This window comes from Lissotriton helveticus, chromosome 10 (genome assembly GCF_964261635.1).
Source record: "Lissotriton helveticus chromosome 10, aLisHel1.1, whole genome shotgun sequence".
NCBI lineage: Eukaryota > Metazoa > Chordata > Amphibia > Caudata > Salamandridae > Lissotriton > Lissotriton helveticus.
Genome location: NC_136071.1, coordinates 911,578,603 through 911,598,871, shown reverse-complemented (window position 1 = coordinate 911,598,871; position 20,269 = coordinate 911,578,603). Strand labels below are relative to the sequence as shown.

The 20,269-nt window shown below is 44.6% G+C and overlaps 1 protein-coding gene across 2 annotated transcripts in view; it reads left to right on the top strand.

Moving 5' to 3' along the window:
• The window catches only part of KLHL7 (kelch like family member 7), a 255,900-nt gene that overhangs the window by 78,965 nt on the left and 156,666 nt on the right, over positions 1-20,269 (top strand). For both annotated transcript variants that reach the window (XM_078663561.1, XM_078663560.1), the window contains exon 5: positions 18,148-18,323. In XM_078663561.1, the coding sequence (XP_078519687.1) occupies positions 18,148-18,323 (176 nt within the window). The remainder of the gene's footprint in view (positions 1-18,147; positions 18,324-20,269) is intronic.

Genomic DNA, 20,269 nt, shown 5'->3' with positions numbered 1-20,269 from the left:
GATGCTGATCTCGACCCATTCTGGGGGGAAAAAGCTTGTAACTTAATTTTGATTGTTTGGATGTTAATTATCACTGTGTTTATCTGTCTATATGCTTCACGGGATAAGTAATCTCTTTCTTTATATTCTCTCACACTAAATATCACTTGTTTTTGTTTGAATTCATATACCATGTTTTATGTAAATATTGTCGTGCCCTGTATATATATGTAAAAAAGAGGGGAAAATCCTTTCAATAAAAATATTTAAAAAAAAAAAAAAAAGGAAATCTTATTTCGCTGTTTCCCTAATGCTTAAGTAAACTGGGACCAATAACTGTTTTATTAATGGGTCCTAAATCAGTTAAGGCTTTAATATGAAAGAACCAGCTGTTGCTGAAGGATACTGTGAGCAGCGCTCTTCATGCACATATTTTGAAATTAGGAATTGTACTGTCATCAAAGCAATGACAGAAATTGAATAGTTTTTTTCCAAAGACCCTGATGGAGCTCTTTTGTGGGTTCTGGTTGAAACATTGACCTCCATTATTTCATAGATGTGTATTGCAGCAACATTTATCAGATTGGTCCTGCCCTACAGTGTATTTCATAATGTTCATGAAAATGTTCCCCCAGGAAATTGTTCTCAACTTAAGGTATAGTAAACCTTAACCGTTTATGGTGATATTGCAACTTTTACCCATTATATTGGGTCCCAAAAGTAGGGTGTCAGTCCCCAGGATAATTTTCTGAAGTAAGAATAGGTCAATTTGACACACTTGTCTACCTCGGTTAATTGTTATTTCTGATGGATACATCTGCCTGTGGATTCCTTACCTTTTGAATTACCCCTTGCGCAGCATTCCACAGAAACTTTTTTGATAACTCTTCCACGTTGACGAGGACGTCACAATGGAACGGCCCGCTCGCGACTCCGTGTGACATCATCGGAGCCATAAGAAGACCTTGTTGGCGTGCTGATGTCAGTTCCCTTTTCTCCATGCAGTCAACTCGTAACGGTTTTGCTAGGACTCTCCATTTCTTTGTGGTCTACATTATTGCAGTTGTCTGTAAACTTTTTCTGTACGATGGCTACTCAGAAGAAGCCTGGTTTTAAACCCTCTAGGGAATGTGGCCCATATGTCAGTCACGGATCCCCACGAAGACTACCTTTGGTGCCTGTTGTCTGACCAGGCGTCGAGGGTTGCTTGTTGTGTCGTCGGATGAATCCAAAGGCCCTCAAATAGAGGGAAGCGAAGTTGTTTATGGCCCGGGTGAGGAAGGAGAAGAGACTAAGTCAAGGTCGAAGTCGCCGACTGCACACCTGGAGGTCATCCAAAAAGCATAAGAAAAAGCGGCATCATGGATCCAAGCGTCGCTCTTTGAAGGACAAGCCATCGAAGTCGGTGTCCCCGGTCCAGCAGCAACATAGGAAGGATGACATCTTGCCTTTTCCTTCGCCTCAGGTGACTCCGGTTCATTCTCCTGTGCTGAGGGACTCTCCGGCGCCCATGGACTCTCCGGCACCCAGGGAAGCGTCTCCTGCACCTCTGGCCTCTCCTATCCCAGATCCGGTGTCTCTGGCGCAACAGCCAGAACCCACCTTATGACCTTGGCCTATTCCAGATCAGGTGGTTCCTGATCCGTACTCGCCTTTCGCGGCTCCAGGTGCAGATCATCGCATTTTCTGAGTGCAATGTATGGCATGTTGCCAGGGCGGGTTATCCATCGCCGGCTGGCCCCTTGGGACCGCTTTCCTATAATATAGGTGTACCCCAACATTATGCGAGGCGCCTTTTATGCAGATGACTTCGTCTTGGTCTCTTCCGACGCTGAGGTACTCAATGCCGATCCTGTCCCAGGAGGGAAGGATGGACTTTTCTCAGGCGCCATCAGGCTCCGGTCCGTCGCCGTCTGACTTGGTGCGGCACCGCTGGCAGCTCCTGAAGGGCCTCCATCGACGGCGGCTCCGAGGTCGGCGGGGCCGCATCTGGTGCTGACAACACAGATCCCGAAGATGGGATCAAGCAAGAAGGCTCAGAGACTTCTGGAAGAGGAGGAATTCCAGGAACAGCAGGAGCAAGCTTAGGAAGGAGAGATACTGGATCCTATGGATGATTTTGAAGGTCTTCAAGAAGCCAGTGTGCTGGGTACATCACAAGAGTGGGAGCTCTATTCTCCCAAAGCTCTTCCTTCTCAGGTGGCCTCATACCATTCAGTCATAAGTCGGCTGACCTTCTGGATTTGCAGTTGCCAACTGCTGAGGTAAATTCTAACATTTTAACTGAGGTACTGCACTCCCCTTCATCAGTGGTGGAACCTTTGCTTCCGTTCAACGAAACCTTGACAGAACAAATTGTGGATGTTTTGCAGAAGCCAATGTCTGTCCCTGCTGTGTCCAAAACGGTGGCAAGGCGTTATAAGGTTGCGCCTAGGGATCCAGCATTTTTATCGTCTCACCCTTCGCCTGAAACATTGGTGGTTCAACCGTCATGTTCCACTAAGCAATCAGCAGGTTCTTTTTCCTCCACTCCGGGGGACAGAGATTCCAAGAAGCTGGAACAGTCAGCTAAAAAGGTATTTTCATCGACCAGCATGGCTTTAAAGCCAACTAATGCCACATACCTGTTGGGGTGTTACATCCATGCATTGATGGACTCAGCTAAGGAGGTGATACCTAAGCTGCCAGAAGATGTCCGGGGTCACTTTGCGAAGGTAGTGTCGGACACTCAGGCTGCAGCCCGTCAGGTGATCCAGTCCGGGCTCGATATGGCTGACTCCGTTGCTAGGGTAATGGGTTCTTCGGTGGCAACTAGGAGGCATGCCTGGTTGAGAGGGTCGGGATTCTCTCTGGACATCCAGGCCACGCTGTTAGATCTTCAATTTGATGGCTCTAGACTCTTTGGGACCAAGGCGGACTCAGCTCTACAATGATTGTAATCCCAGTCTTGGGGTTTTGGTTACCGGAGATTTTCTACAAAATTGGAAATCTGTTACATCAGATCGTTAGGTTTTGAATCTCGTAGAAAATGGGTATGCCAATCTTGTCTGGGAGTTTCCCTCTACTTTCTCCCCTCACCAGGGCTGGTGTTCGGAGGACCATCTGTTGTTACTGCAGCAGGAGTTTCTGTCTTTGCTTCAGAAAGGTGCATTAGAGGTGGTTCCTGAGCAGGAAAGGGGTCAGGGATGCTACTCCCGGTATTTCCTGATTCCCAAGACGGACGGCCGATTGAGGCCGGTCCTAGGCCTCAGGGTCTGGAACTTTTTCCTCAAACAGGAGAAGTTCAGGATGTTGAGCCTAGCTCAGGCTCTTCTGGCACTGCAGCAGGAAGACTGGTGTCGATCAAGTTACAGGATGCGTATTTTCACATTCCCATCCTGAGGTCTCATCTAAAGTATCTCCTTTTTACAGTGGGGTCAGTGTGCGGCCTTTCCGTTTGGTCTTACACCCTCGCCACAGGTCTTCACGAAGATGATGGCAGTTGTGGCAGTGCATCTCAGAAGGTCGGGGTATTCTGTTTTCCCCTATCTGGACGACTGGTTGCTTAAGTCAGTCGTCAGAGATGGTGCTTCATCATTTGCAAGTAATAACTCAACTGTTGTTTGACTTGGGTTTTTAGATAAATGTACCCAAATCTCTCCTGTGCCCTCTCGGTGCAACCTGTACATAGGGACAGTACTATATACTACTGTGAGTTGTGCTATCCCACTTCCTCAGAGGATTCTAGACATCCAAGCTAAGATCCCAATGTTTCAAAATGGAGCGACTGTTCCAGTTCGGAAGGTTTTGCGCCTGCTCGGTCTGTTTGCTTCCTGCATACTGTTCAACCATGCATGCTGGCACATGAGGGCACTCCAGTGGTGCCTCCGCAGGCAGTGGTTTCAACACAATGGGGATCTCCGGTAGGTGGTCAGAAGCTCCAGAGACACTGCAGCGGATCTGTTATGGTGGAGTTTTTCAGGCAACCTGTATCCTGTTTCAACCGCTTTCTCCGATGGCCACAGTGATAACGGATGCCTCCACTCTAGGGTGGGGTGCTCATCTGGGGGATCTGGAGATCAAGGGTCTTTGGTCTCCAGGGGAGAGATTGCTTCACATCAATCTTCTGGAATTGCGGGCAATACGTTTGGCTCTCAAGGCCTTTCTTCCCTCCCTTCGCGGTCAGTAAGTACAGGTTCTGACGGACAACATTACCGCAATATGGAACATCAACAAACAGGGAGAAGTAGGGCCGTATCGCAGAGAGGCTCTGCGACTCTGGTCCTTGGCTCAGGACCATCAGATTTGTGTAATTACAAATCATCTGGCCGGGGTGCTGAATGTACGTGCAGACAGTCTCAGTTGGCAATACTCGGCCCATGACGAGTGGCGTCTTCATCCAGAGGTGGTTCATCACATTTTCAGGATGTGGGGATTTCCTCGGTTGGACCTGTTTGCCACTCACGAGAACACGCACTGCCCGTTGTTCTTCAGTCTCCAGTATCCGATGCAGGGAGCGTTGGGGGATGCGTTTCAGTTAAATTAGGCTCTCAGCGTCTTTATGCGTTCTTCCTCTACCCTTGATTCCTCCGATGCTGAGGAAGATTTGTCAAGACCGGACCCAAGTCATATTAGTTGCCCTGGATTGGCCAAGAAGGGTGTAGTGGCGATAAAACCAGCCGGAGGCTTCCCCTTAGACGTGCTGTTGCTCCGAACCAGGTCCAGATGTATGATGCAGAACTCTGCAGATAAAGAAATAAGAAGAGACATTGGGTCTAACAACAACTGAAACTGGTCAATTTGGTCCAGTTATATATTCCAACGAAAGCAAGGCCATTCTTGCTGGACTGACTCATAAGGAGCTATTACGAAAGACGAAGCACAGAGAAGTCACAAGCATTCTTACTAGAGCTCTAGTATTCATACCCTTTTAAAACAGGTGCTAGTCATCACTGAGTATCATAGTCTTTCAAGATGCAAAGAGACCTTGGAAAGATTTATCTCTGAAGTCCAACAGAGATACTAAAGAACCCTCAGCTTTTAATAGTGAGTGTACATATTTGTTTGTTTAGTTTTTTGTTGGCCCTGAGGAAGGTGAATCAATTTATACTAATCACCGAAACGTACGTAGGCCGTACGCATCTGAGACCCCCACACAGAAAGTCACAACAATATAAAAAAAGAAAAAGAAGAAAAGAAACAAAAAGCATGGAAAATGTATAAATAAAAAGTGAAAGAATCTGAATATTTGACTTTGTAAAATCCATAGGGGACCCTCAGTATTCTTTTTGTTGAAATTATGTCTCATATGTTAGTCGTAGTCTGTTAAGAGGTTGGGTAGTGAGTGTAGAAGTATGTTTGGTGGAATGAGTGAGATGTATTTATGGTGACGTTATGGGGTTCTTCTTATCACAAATAGTTCTTTTATAAAATATATGTCACACCAATTGGTCCATATGAAATGCTGATATAATCTGTGTATATAAAGAAATGAATATGTATAAAATATGACAAAAAAATGAAAAAATTGAAAAGTTAAAAAATAACATGTTTAAATAAAACAAAAGTTTTTTCCTATATATTGCATCCCCTGTGAAATATTTTGTGTGATTTAATCATTTGATAAAATTATATAGGTCAGACTAGAGGTATTTGTATTTTACAAGAAGGGTGTAGTACACAGACCTCCTTCGTCTCTCATCGCACCCTCCACTCCGTCTCCCTCTCAGGGCAGACGTCTTATCACAGTTGTGAGAAGTTAGCCTGGCATATGATGTCCACTATTCTAGTGGGCACCTTGCACCAGTCTAATCGACCCTTATTGATGGTGTTTGTACAGTCAACCTTATAGACAAGCTATCCTAGTGGTAGCATGGACCAGCAGTCTTAGGCTAAGACTTCAGAGAGCATGTGAAGCAAGCTGTTTTACCAATTATAATCCCTTGAATACCAAATGAAAGGACACTACACAAGGTATATATCAAATATATATGTATTTATTCTAAACACAACCCCTCTGCACTCTTTATGAGGTCAGAGGTAAAAGTACATCACAAGTTACTCAATTAGCATACGATAAGTTGCACAAATACAGTTATGCCCTAGGGGCCACACAAACCATATACTAAAGAAGTGGTATAAGAACCGCGTGAGAGTTAGACAGCAGGCCTAGGACCTGTAGAGTCGCTGGGACTACACTACACAACCAAAGGTTAGGGAGTAGGAGGCCCACGGGAGACGCGTGCAGTGTCTAAACACAGTCGCGAGTTACCATTGACTTATAATGGGAAACGAAGAAGTTACAAAGTTACTGTTTAAGGACACTTCGGATGGACTACGATAAAACCCCTTTAGACTAGGACACTTCGAGAGTCAAGACCCACAGGAGCACCGGAGTACTCGTGTTACCTCACCCACGGAAGGCGGGTGCATAGGTGCCTTTTGGTGTCGGGTTTTGTCGTCGTTTTCTATGGAGATCTGTAAAGAAGTGCTGCAGGCGACCAGAGGAAAAGTGTCCGAGTGGATCCAAGGGTGGATCGGTGATGTGAAGAACCTGAAAGCAGAGGGGACAGAGTTTGGGTCACTAGCCAGTGACCAGGAAGAAACCAGGCGATGTCGCATGCTTGAACGGGAAGAAGGTGAACTTGTCTCTTCAGCCACGAGGTCCAGGAGGCATCGACGATAACCAGGCGCTGGATTCGAGCTGTCCCACGAAGGATCTAGTTGACTGCGGTGTCGGTATCCGGATTGGACCCAACAAGCCTTGGCAAAATCCACCTACGCAGGATGTCGAGATTGAACTGTTGCAGACCAGCAAGGTCTGTGGCACTTCTCCTTTGAAGGGAAGCTGGAGCAAGCCTGGAGCAACCAGGAAAGCAGTTTAGTTCGAAAGAAAAGTCTTCAGGGGGCTCACTAGCCATCGGGCAAGGAACCGGGAAGACGCGGCGAGCTGAAATGCAAGAGCGGGCCCCACGCGGCACTCGTGGAGTGTGGAGGGCTGAGCTTCGGTACAAATGGCGCTCGGGTCTGGGGCTTCTCGTACCCCAATGCACAACTGCGAGGGTACCTCGGTAGTCGAACTGTTAGCAAAATTCTGGATGTCCAGGGTGTCCGGTCCCACATCTCTCATATCCACCACGGGTCTCAGCTTTGCTGTGGATATGGGTCGGAGTCAGAGAAGTCTGAGAGTCCAGTTCCTGTGTCGCTGAGTCTTCAGGTTCCGGCGGGAGCGTCAACAAAGCAGACCGGCAAGTTACTGGTGGTGCCTGTTTGCACAGGGTGGTCACTACTTGACCACAAGGGAGATGTCTTCTGTCTTCTAGTCAGAATAGAATGTCGAAGGTCCAAGAGTTATGTATCAAAGTTTCTTTCCAGGATAATCTAAAGTCCTGGGGACACAGCTCCTATACTTATACTAAGCTAAGGGGCTGGACTACCTGCCTAGGTCCCTCCTATGGGTGGACCTGAGAAGTGTGTGGTTACACCCCTTTCCCTTTGTCCAGTTTCGCGCCAGAGCTGGGGCTGGAGTGCCCCAGCAACTGGTTTGAACCCGGCTATGCATGGAGCACCTTGTGTGCCCCAGGCAGTGTCTCAAAAAGCATCTGCTGATGCAGCCCTCCCTGTCCGAATACACATCTGCCTGTCTGGTGAGGTGCTGGCACCTCCCTGGACAGGAAACCTATTGTCCAGCAGCAGGAGGTCAGACTTGTGTCAGTGGCAGCAGCATCCATTTTGTGATGCTGGGGCTCTGTTTAACTTTAACCGGGTAAAGCAGTAACATACATGTCTTTTCCCTCTAGAAGGGTGGAATGCTACCCCCATTTGTCCATGTCAAGTCTTTTTCAGTATGTCCTTTGTCCTTGAAGTGTCCAACAAGGGGGGCGTTTGCAGTGTTACAGCGAACTCTGCTGCGCTGCTGTCCAATCCGGAGCTTTATCTTCTGGCTGGTTTGACCTACATAAATCATCATGCAGGGGCAGAAAATAGCAAACACTACATTGGATGAGTTGCAGTTAGTGAAATGCTTTCTGTCAAAGTTGATTGTGCCAAAGGTAAAGGTTTTTCCCTCAATGGTGGAGTCGCAAGCTATGCAGTTACCACATTTTGCATGACCGGTCAGGGCGGGCAGCCCCCAGACATCATTGATCGTGGTTTTTAAGGTGGGTTGTGGGAGAGATGCCCGCACCAAATGGTCTTTTACTTTTTTGGCTCTTTTGAAGGCGAAGATTGGACGTTCCAGATTTAATGTACCAGCATTCAGTACCGGCCAATGTTTTAATATACTTTTCTTTATGGCGTTGGATGCTGGGGAGAAAGTTTTTAAACATATAAGTCTATCCTGATTTTTCTTGGGTTTTGGTTCCAACAGGGTTTCTCTAGGGCAGTACCAAGCCCGTTTTAGGGAGCGGCGTACCAGTTTCCGCGGGTAGCCCCTATTCCTAAGCTTGTTGCTGAGGGTTTTTGCCTCGGTGAAGTAATCTTCTTTAAAATAGCAGTTCCTCCGAATACGGAGGAACTGAGAGAAAGGAAGGGAATCTCTCAGGGCACGAGGATGGTGACTGCTATAGTTAAGCAAGGTGTTCCGTTCAGTGGGCTTGCGGTGAAGGCTTGTAGTGAGGCGGCCATCAGTGTGTTTGATTTCGAGGTCAAAAAGGGGGATTGACTCTTTACTCATGGCAAGTGTATATTTAAGTCCACCACTGTTGTTATTGAGCCAGTGTAATAGTTGAGTTAGTGATTCTGAAGAGTCAGTCCACAACATGAAGATGTCGTCGATATATCGTTTCCACAGGGCAATGCCGCTGTGGAAAGGATTGGATGTATTCAGTATACATGATGTCTCTAGGTTGTCCATATGAAGAATAGCTAGGTTGGGGGCAAAAATAGCCCCCATGGAAGTTCCACATACCTGGCCGTAGAATTGTCCCTCAAAGAGGAAGAAATTCTTCGTGAGGATTATCTCCAAGAGTTGGAGGATAAAGATTGATGGGACATTGTGTGGGCGTGGACGCGTATCGAGAACTTTCTCAATTACACGGAGTGATTCAAATTTAGGGATGTTGAGGTAGAGTGATTCCACATCCAGCGTACACATGGTGCTGGATGTGGGTTCAAAAGGATATTCCTCAATCATGTTAATCATTGACATGCTATCTTTTATGTAGCACACAGTGTCAGGGACAAATTGTTTAATAAAGAAGTCAATATAGTGCCCGAGGGGCTCCAGTACGGAGCCGCACCCCGAGACTATAGGTCGGCCTGAAGGAGTTTCACAGTTTTTGTGGATTTTGGGTCGGCAGTAAATAACTGGTATCCGGGGGGCCTTTGTATTGAGGAATTCATGTTCCTTTTTGGATAGGTAGCCTTAGTCGAGGGCATCTTTTGTGACCTCAAGAATCAGCTTCTGTATCTCTTCTGTGGGATTACGTGGTAATTTACAGTAGTGCTCAGTATTGCCGAGTTGGCGGAGAATTTCATTTTTATAGTTATCAATTTCCTGAATCACAATTCCGCCCCCCTTGTCAGCTGGTTTAATGACAAGGGAAGGGTTGTTTTTTAAGGTTGAGAGGGCATTCTTCTTGTGGATTGTGATATTATAGGGAACAAATGATTTCTGTTTTTCCAGAACAGCAAGGTCATTAAGGACCAGTTTTTCAAATGTGGGAATGTCAGGGGGAATCATTCCTCCGGTGGGAGAGAATTTAGACGGTGGTTTGAAGGGGGTATTAGCATGTTTCATAGGGGTAGGGTTCATCAAGAAAAAACTGTGAAGTCTGGCCTTTCTAAAGATTCTCAGGAGCTCTGTTTGGGCATCCAGGTAGTTTGGGTGGATAGTTGGGACAAACAAAAGTCCTTTGGTAAGTAATGACATTTCATCACTCGAGAGCATGTGTTGAGTGAGATTAAAAATAGGTAGTAGAGCATTCTCTTGGTCTGTTTCATTATTGTGGTTGGTAGGGATGTTGGCTCTGTTTACCATTGGTAGTGTTGCCGGCAGGTAAACCGTTCGCCTGGAGGGTTCTGGCGGTTGGGCCATCTCTGTGGCTGTTTCACTCTCCCAGCCCCTGGGGTTTCTGGTTGACCTCTGCCTCGTCCTAAAAAATTCCTGTGGGAGGGGCCAGGACTTTCACTTTGGTCTGAGTGCTCAGATGAGTCCCCTAAGCTATCAGAAAAACCCACAAAGTTTTGTCGCCTATTAAACCTACCCCAGGGCCTTTGGTTCTGAGGGCCACTGTAGGTACGGTTGGTGTAGTAGTCTTTGTTAAGGAAAGGGTATGCTCTCTCTTGTGAGAAACGTTTGATGTCTTTTCTAACCTTTATGGTTTTTTTGTTAAGTTTAAATTTATGAAAGTCCTCGAAAGTTTTCGTTATTTGGTCAAGGAGTTTTTTTGCCTCAGTGGTGGTGTTTTTAGGTTTCGCCTATTATCATTCGCTTGCGAATGTAATAGGCGAAAATTCAAGGGCTCGATCGACTAGTGAAACCACTGCGGTTTCTTCACAGTGCATGTGAGGTCACGTGGCCACAAAAGCGGGTCACGTGACCACACAAGCACGCGCATCTCCCTAATCCGCAAACAGCATTCATTCAAAAACACAGAAACCCCCACCCCCATCCGGCTTCCCTCCGCGCATCTGCCTGCCACACTTCTCCCCTCGCTTGCATTCCCACCCCCCCACCAGGCTCTCCCGCCCCCATCCGGCTTCCCTTGTTTAACTTTTGGTTGTAAAAGGCGCTTTCACGTGAATGGCGGCCCCGCCCCTTTGTTCAGACGAGGTGTGACTATGGAAAATGCGCACATTGAAGTGAAAACCCTGCACGGGGCGCTTTTGCAAACAACCATTAGTAATGCGGTAGGTCTCGCATTTTCGCATTATCCTGGAGAAAGCTTGCTTTTTTGCGGCTTTGGAAAGCAACAGGAATGTGAGGGTTGATTACAGACGCAAAGCTGAAGCCACTACTCGAGCTTTAATCACCGAGACAGAGAGCGCCGCCCCAGCCCCTGCAGCCTCTTGAAGCCCTCTGTTACTCGACAACGCTGGTGGCACTTTCACGTTTAGTTAGTCTCTTACTCTTCCCCCTTCACACTTATCAAATCATGCCTTAACATTCATTTGATAAAAGCAATGCAGCGTGAAAAAGTAACTTTGTTCATTTTTTAGCATTTTCGCAATGTCCTGGTGAAAGCTTGCTTTTTTGCGGCTTTAGAGAGCAAAAGGAACGTGAGGGTTGATTACAGACGCAAAGCTGAAGCCACTACTCGAGCTTTATTCACCGAGACAGAGAGCGCCGCCCCAGCCCCTGCAGCCTCTTGAAGGCCTCTGTTACTCGACAACGCTGGTGGCACTTTCACGTTTAGTTAGTCTCTTAGTCTTCCCCCTTCACACTTATCAAATCATGCCTTAGCATTCATTTGATAAAAGCTATGCAGCGTGAAAAAGTAACTTTGTTCATTTTTAATGATTAAAGGTGCCTTAGCCACTTCTAAGGATAGCTTGTTTTAGTGCGTGTGTGGCCGCTGCCCCAAGAAGTAAGACCTCCATTTTGCAAACGACGATTCCAAATCTCTCACGAGCATTCCCGCCCCCCAACAGGGTCTCCCGCCCCCATCCACGCGCATCTCCTCTCCCTATTCTCCCGCCCCCATCCGGCTTCCCTCCGCGCATCTGACCTGCCGTTTCAGACGCTCCTCCTGCCTTCTCCCCCTGACCTCATGCTGTGTTGGCTTCTTAATAAACAAGTGAATACTGCAACCTCTTCTCTGTTAGTTCTTTACAATCCGCTCAGAGCGTCGCTGCGAGGCCTCCATGTCAAGTTCCCTGCAGCCCCCCCCCCCCACGTTTTTAGTGCTGGAGGAAATGCTTACTGACCCCTCCCCCTACAAGCTCATCACGCACATCTATGCTGGTATGCAGCTGACTGCACCTATCCGCTCTCCCTCTGCCCTACAGACCTGGTCGGACGACCTCAATGTAATGATCAGCGATGAACAATGGATGTATTGTTGCTCCCAGTCCAAGGCCTTATCAACGAGCTACAGGCTGCACCTGATACACTTTAAATACTTACACAGAAACTAATGGCACACCAGCGCGGCTGTTGAACATGGGACTTGTAATGCAATATGTTCGACAATTGCCATTCCTTGCAGACCACACAAAACCTGTAATCCACAGTGGCACGAATTGCAATGAGAAAAGCAGACAGCCTTTGTACGTTTGTGTTTACTTTGGAACTCTGCCTCTTTCACCCAGTTTTCCGACGTATTTTATTTTGTGCAACTAATCTTCACGCAGCTGTTAACACTTCATAGACTGGCCCTGCTATTCATTTTGTAATTTATGTCCTTCCAATCAGGAAGGGCGAAGATGGTGTCGCTGATAAGTTTTGGACCAGGTATGCTAACTCTATTAATGCTCTGTTTATACTTTGGATACACATACTTATTTCCACACAACTATAATTTAATGTTCCCCTTTTTTTATTCTATTCCTCACAATTGGTCCATCTTTTTCTCTGTGTTTCTATCTTTTTTGCGCCCTTTCTCTGCCACTTTCTCTTTCCCACCTTTCTCTCTCTAAATGCTGTCTTGATCCCCTCATAACCAAGGCCAGTGGAATTTATGCAATGTATGCAATTCTCCGGTCCTAGCCGTTTCCGCATAAAGATGGATTTGCCGCACAACCCATCATCTGTTGAGTAATCTGCAGATTTTAGCACAAAAAATGTTTTTTACCACAAACTTGCAAAGATATACAACTTCATTTTATCCAGGAAACAACAAGTCCAAGACTTCCTAACTGTGCTTGCACAAATTGAGTTTATGCTGAAAAGCCCACAGACTGAGGTCTGGAGACCTAACCATTCAAGTTCAATTCCATTGTTAACCATAAACAAGCACTGGCGTTGCCAATAGGTTTCGCATTTGGAAAGTTGGAGCTATTGGTTTTGTAAATGACATTTTATATTTATATATCGTTATTGGCATTGTCAATAACAATTTATAAATATAAAATGTCATTTACAAAACCAATAGCTCCAACTTTCCAAATGCGAAACCTATTGGCAACGCCAGTGCTTGTTGTCTTTGAGTTGTTTTTCAAGTTCGTGTATTTCACTTATTACTTGTTCTAGCTCCTCTGTTGCAATGTCAATTCCAAGCACCATCCAGTGCCTGGAACATGTTGTGCTGATGTAGCTAAAGCCGTTAAGATATTTTGGGTTGTCGGTGAAGACTCCCGGAATATTGCGAACTTGGAGACCAACTGGGATTATGTTGGCCCTAAGATAGTCTGTTAGAAGTTTTATCATAAGCGTCAATCTTACTTCCTTTTTTTAAAAAAATTCTAATTCCTCAACTAATGTGGTGCTTGGCTCATTGGGCGTGTCAGCAGCGTTAGATAAAAGGGAGGGACCACCTAGGATTTTATTAATGTATTCAAGAGTGTAGAGAGGTGGGTGGTCAGACATGCCTAGCAAAAAGGAGTGTTTGTGCAACCAGAGATGAGAGGGAAGAGTAAAAAGGAGGTGCTGGGGGACCCACTTGTAAAAATAGGGTGAGGATTCACAATCCCTTGCAATCATGCGATTGCGCTACATACTTTTTCAAAGAGACAAGGGAAACCAAAGGTATTGCACTAGGGACCTTGGGCGGTAACGTATTATAAAGAACAGTGGTCCCTAGTTTTTCAGGGATCTGGGAAATGATAGGCATACACTAAATAGTAAGTATGTCCTTTGGACAGCCGGACAGGATTTTATTTAGTAGATATAAACAATAGCACAAGGATTTTTTTACAAAGTGGGCACGACCAGTAACCCACAAAGAACAAGACAAAACAAACGAAATTCAGGCAAAAACGAACAAGGCGGTCTGTGTACTTGTAATTCAGTGAACAGACTTAATTATGTTTCAAAACACCATTGCACACATTCTTTCACAATTCAGGTACATATGGTGTTAGTGTGTCGAGGATGTTTCGATGCCGAAACTTAGATAAATGGCATCATCTTCAGGACAGAAAATTACATCATGTTTGTCTGGAAATCGTATGACATTTTGCCTTTTAAAGACTGTACATAAATAACATGGTGAAGAGAAAGCCAGGAGGGAAAAAGGGGATAATTAAGTATAAATATCAAGAGCTAGGCATGTATTAAGGTAGACCAATTGTGACATGAAGGTGAGGGAGTGAACAGTGAAAACACATTGGCTGTTGGTGCTGCGAATGTAAAAAAGGCATAAGCATGCGATGGAACTGGTGCTCAGAAGTGGGGATTACACTAGCAACGAACGGGCTCAACGTTAAAAATATTCGATAGAAAGGGATAATAAACATGGGGCTAATAAACAGGCACTTGATGTGAAAAAAGCCTAGTAACTGTGTGCATATAAGAAACGGCGCAAATTGAACATGTGACATAAGGCGCAGTGATATGACTGGTAACTGGAGTTTGATAAGGTCAATAGGCCAATAAAAACGGCGCATATACGTTAAAGAAAGTGTGACATACGACTCAGGAATCTCAATAAATTGTGACATAATCACGGCGCAGTGATGATAGTCTGGGTGACAAGCACGGAGTCAAGCGCATTATTACTGATAACGCAGGGGAAAGTGAGTACAGGAGTCGCGTGACAATAAGGCTGAATTACCAGGTTTCGGGAATCCGGTGGCTGTAAGTTCAAAGGGAGGGAGCGGGTTGCTTGATCGGGTGCCTGCCGGGGAAGGAGGTGGTTAGAGACGAGCGTTGAAGAGCGAGTGATTACTAACCAGTGACATGCGCTCAGTGTATAATTACCAATTCAGGGTGGAGCGCCTCTTGGAACTGAGACTGTGCCGATCGCGTTCTCGCTAAAGGGAAACAACATGAGGGGGAGAATCAGGGGTAGTTTCAGGGATCTATGCAAGGTGGGCAGGACAAGCTTCCTGGGGGTTACTTACTTCCTGGCGGGTTGCTCAATGGCATCCACGGTGTCAGATGGGCGGGGATTGCTACTGTGCCGGTAGCAAGATACCAGCTCAAGTAGTGTTTGGAAAGGAACTGGTCAGACAAATTTGCTTACGCTTTTCCACCTCTCCCACTCATTCCGCTAGTGGTTCGGAAACTCAAACTGCATTCCCTCACAATGATCCTAATTGCTCCAACATGGGTACGACATCCATGGTTCACAACCCTCTGGAACTATCAGTAGTTCCTCATCAAAAGCTACACCTCTTACCCAAGCTTCTCACTCAGAACAATGGAGAGATAAGGCATCCAGATCCTAATCGACTCAACCTTGCAATCTGGCACCTGAAATCTTAGAGTTTGGCTACCTTAATCTCCCACCAGACTGAATGAACATCATTAAAAAGGCTAGACGTCCTACCACTAGAGCTTGCTATGCCGCAAAGTGGAAAAGATTTGTAATTTACTGTACAAATAACAAAATCAACCCACTAGATGCTTCTATTCAAAACATCATCTGTTACCTTTTGCATCTACAACAATGCAACCTAGCGTATACATTCATTAGACTACATCTTGCGGCAATAGCAGCCTATCTCCAAAACAGAGAACATTTGTCTTTGTTTAGGGTACCAGCTATCAAGGCATTTATGGAAGGACTTAAAAGAATAATTCCACCTAGAGTTCCACCCTCTCCAGTATGGAACCTAAATGTGGTACTTACCAGGCTCAAGGGTCCCCCATTTGAACCTGTGCATAAATGCGAATTACTATTTCTCACCTGGAAAGTAGCTTTCCTGGTTGCCATTACCTCTCTCAGAAGAGTCAGTAAATTCCAGGCATTAACCATACAAGAACCATTTCTCCAAATCCATCATAACAAAGTGGTTCTTAGGACCAACCCAAAATTTCTACCTAAAGTCGTCTCTGCTTTCCACCTTACCCAGTCTGTAGAACTCCCAGTATTTTTCCCTATACCAGACTCAGTAGTAGAACGGGTTCTTCACACGCCGGACACAAAAAGAGCGATTCTTTACTACATCGAAAGAACAAAATACTTTAGAAAGACTAAACAACTTTTTGTGGCTTTCTCCCCACCTCACAAAGGCAATCCTATCTCTAAAACTGGGATTGCAAGGTGGATTGTTAAATGCATCCAAATATGCTATGCTAAAGCCAAACACACCTTAACCATTCCCCCTAGAGCTCACTCCACAAGTAAACTAGGGGCATCCATGGCATTCTATGGGAACATTCCCCTTGTTGACATCTGCAAAGCAGCAACTTGGTCTACACCACACACGTTCACAAAACACTATTGTGTAGACCTGTAAGCAAAACAACAAGCTAGTGTGGGCCAGGCAGTATTAAGAACACTTTTTCAAACCACTGCAACAGATACAGGTAGCCACAGCTAAGTAGATAACCGCTGTGTAGTCTATGCACAAGTATGCGATCTACAGCTCATATGCCGCAAACAGGAAATGCTACTTACTAGTATGCATCTGTTCTTGGCATTTAGATCTGTAGATTTGTATACGCCCACCTGACTCCCCGGTACTATCTTACTTAAATACATTACACATGGACATCCTTTTCTATTTCTTACTAACTCCATAATAAACCTCCATGGCAAAACAGTCTGGAGATGTAGTCGATGCCTTTGCGCACTATCATCCTAAGGAGGAGTCACCTACCTCGTGACTACAAAAGACTTCTTCCAAGATAAAAACAAAGTGCAAACATCCGAGCCCAACACCAGATGACGATCTATGCACAAGTATACAAATCTACAGCTCTACATGCCAAGAACAGATACATACTGGTAAGTAGCATTTTCCTTTTAATCCTGAAGTAGATCAAGCATTGGAAAAAATGAAGACACTGAAGTGGCCAAGTCCATGGGAGTGCTCCAGTCTCCTTCAAACAGAGGTTCCTTTCATCGTTCCTTTTACCCAGGGGTCTAAAACCACATTCTCAGACCAGAGTATCTACCTACAAAGGAAACAACCAGTCCTCTCCCTCAAGAGGATTTTTTCGAAGAGGTTATAGACGGAAAAACTTTAAAGGTAGGGGTAAGGGCAACACACCCCGTAACTCCCCCTCCCCTATTAAGCAGTGGCTTGCCACACTTCCCCCGACTACACCACACATGTCGGAGAAAGACTTTAACAATTTCTCCCTATTTGGCAGTCTGTAACAACAGACAAATGGGTATTTGGAATTATCCAACATGGTTATTGCCTGGAGCTTACCAACAATCCCCAAACATTCCACCTCGACCTCACAAATTGTCTCCAGAACGCTTAGTATTGCTCAAACAGGAAGTGCATTCTCTCTTACTGAAAGGAGCTATAGAGCCGGTTCCAACACAGTACCAGTGCTCAGGGGTTTACTCTCTGTATTTTCTCATTCACAAAAAGGACGGTTCCCTACGACCTATTCTGGATCTCAGAGTTAAACTTGTATATACTGTCAGAACCCTTTCACATGATGACCCTTCAACATGTACTCCCACTTTTACAGAATGCAGTTTTAATGTCTACTCTAGACTTTTAAAAAAACACATATTTTCATGTGCAAATTCATCCGGCTCATAGCAAATACTTCAGAAAAATGCTGCGTATCTGTGATATTGATGCACAATCTAACACAATTCAGGCATACACTCTCTCATTTGCCCCCAAACTGGATTACCGCCCAAATTAGAATGCGTGCCTCCCTGTTTAAATTCCCATTGTATAAGTCTTCATATTTTTAACTCCGATTATACTTTGTCCTCAGCTGTCCTGTCAAGGACTGGGTATGGCAAACGCAGATTCTTAGTTGTCCTGAGGACAAGCTCATTCTTCATTTGCAGGAGTACAAATATGATCTTTCCTTACTTGTTGACTTAAAACGTATCAGCCAAATGCGAGTCTAACAATAATTTGTGTGTTTTTGATAAGTGACCATTAAGTGCCAAGTTAATTGAACTCCATCAGTCTTGTATGAAGCATTTGATCATAACCTTTGAGGCAAAAGTCATCCATGTGTCTCGACAGCCATAACGGCCTAGGCCTACCCATCAGATACAGGTTTGTTTCCTTTACCATGACCTTTCTGATGTTGTAAGAGATAACTCACCATGCCCTGAATATTTGAATGTAATTTTCACATTATTTATGTGATGACATTGGATGTAAATGTGGAAAAGGCAAGTGAAATTTCATCTGCCTTCCATGTTATGTCTATTTCAGGTATTAGTGTGTTAGCAGAATGTCTGGACTGTCCAGAGTTGAAGGCTACTGCAGATGATTTTATCCATCAACACTTCACAGAAGTTTACAAAACTGATGAATTTCTGCAACTTGATGTTAAACGTGTAACACAACTCCTCAACCAGGACACATTGACTGTCAGAGCAGAGGATCAGGTAAGGTACTAGGGCCTTGTTTTAAATATAGCACATGCTGTTTCACAAATGGATTTTAGTCTGGAAAATGATTATTAGAACTTGAAATTATTAATTGTTTTGGAGTCACAGTGGGTCAGTGAGTTGGGAAGGGCGAAAATTGGACTTGCCGGTAATGGCTGGGCAAGGAGTAATGAAAACATAAGGGGATTTGAGAACTCAGGTAAGCATAACAAATACGCGTGAAGGCTTCAAGCAAATCTCTGTGAAGGGAGGAGTGGCGAATCTACCATTCTGTAGGAAGCAGGGGTTAAGATAAGAGATGAAGTGTGAAAGTCCATCTGATTAAAATCTTTTAAAACAATGGCTAATCTTTGATATTAGTTACTATTTTCTTACACATGGTATCGATTTTAAGTGCTTGCTTTCTTTAGTACAAAATGAAATTTTTATACTAGACTCCACTTTTTCATATGACTATGCATACTTTAATCACTTTTGTATTCATGTATTTCATAATAAAAACATGTTTTTAAAGGTGGTAGTTGTGTTGTGGTACAATGGACAGGCAGGACCAAAAGCAATTATTTTGCTCTCAAGCAACTGGAGTTGAGTATGGTGATATGAAATGTTTTGCCTATACAGAACAAGGACTGAATGCAAAGTATGGTGTTATTGTCATCTATGACAACCGGTTGCTAATGGTAAATCAGTTCACAATTTAGTGTTTGTCCTATGCTCTTGTGACCTTTTATCCCACCTTAGCTGTGTTGATGTACCAGCTGCCACAGGGGTGATAAAGGAGAGACCTGTCAGACTTAATATAATCTCTAACCCCTGCCTCTCACGACCCTCCTTCAGCTCCCTTTTGTTTCTCTCCCATCGAAGGTTAAATCCTGGTATTCCACTGAACTGCTCCATGCAGCGGTATCTGGACACAGCAGGGAAGAAATAGTAGATGAAGATACTTCGTTTTATCTGTGCAAGTAGTAGAATGTCGTTTTTCACTTCTGTACATCTAAACATTGCAAAGGTCTGTTCCCCAATATGACATCACTGCATTAATATACTAAAAAAGTTATTATGCTTATGGTTTTGATGTGGATACTTTTGGGAACTGGCAAGGATCCACATACCTTCAGTGATTCGGTTGTATCTTGCTGAGCTACCTATTTGTGAATGTTACAGGAGTTCAACGCTGTGTATTAAAACAGTTACAGGAAGTGTTTTGTCACACCAATAAGTGGCAGAAAAGTTAGAAAGTGATCATAGAAAAGAGTTGCAGTGGTTCTATGAGATTTTTATAATGCCAGAAAACTCTTTCTACTTGGGGGGGATGGGGTTCATATAGCACCCATGTTGATATTGAGCTGCTTCAGTGCTGTAAGACATGTAAAAGAATCGGCGATTGGTTGAAAAGACTGAGGAGACGGGCACCACAGATATTACATACAGGCTAATACTTAGCCTGCCAGAAGGTAGAGAGTAGTTTTCAGACATGCCCAGTATTTGTTGCCTCATGGTGGAGAATAAAGAGATGGATATTCATAGTTCTCTTCCAGAGGATACTCATCAATAGTCATAAGCACTGAATAATCCCCACCCACGTGCGGGACCTCGGAGGATATACAAAAATACATATATATGTGTATGTTTAGGTACAAAAGTACATAGTACCTCCAAAACATACATACATAATGTATACATAACTAAAACATACAGTCTATTATACCTCAAATAGGCTAATATGCCAAAATTACAAGGGTTTTTCTTTTAGAAAAAATAATCTAACATATAAATGCTGTAACAGAGAACACACACTGCAATAATGTTCCAACACAGCCCTTTATTTTCAGAGAAAAAAGCAAGTACAAGCAGGCAATTTTCCCATGGGCTGCATAGATGAAAAAACATCACAGTACTAAAAGACTGGCACCCTGCCTTTAAGAATTCCAAGAACCTGGACA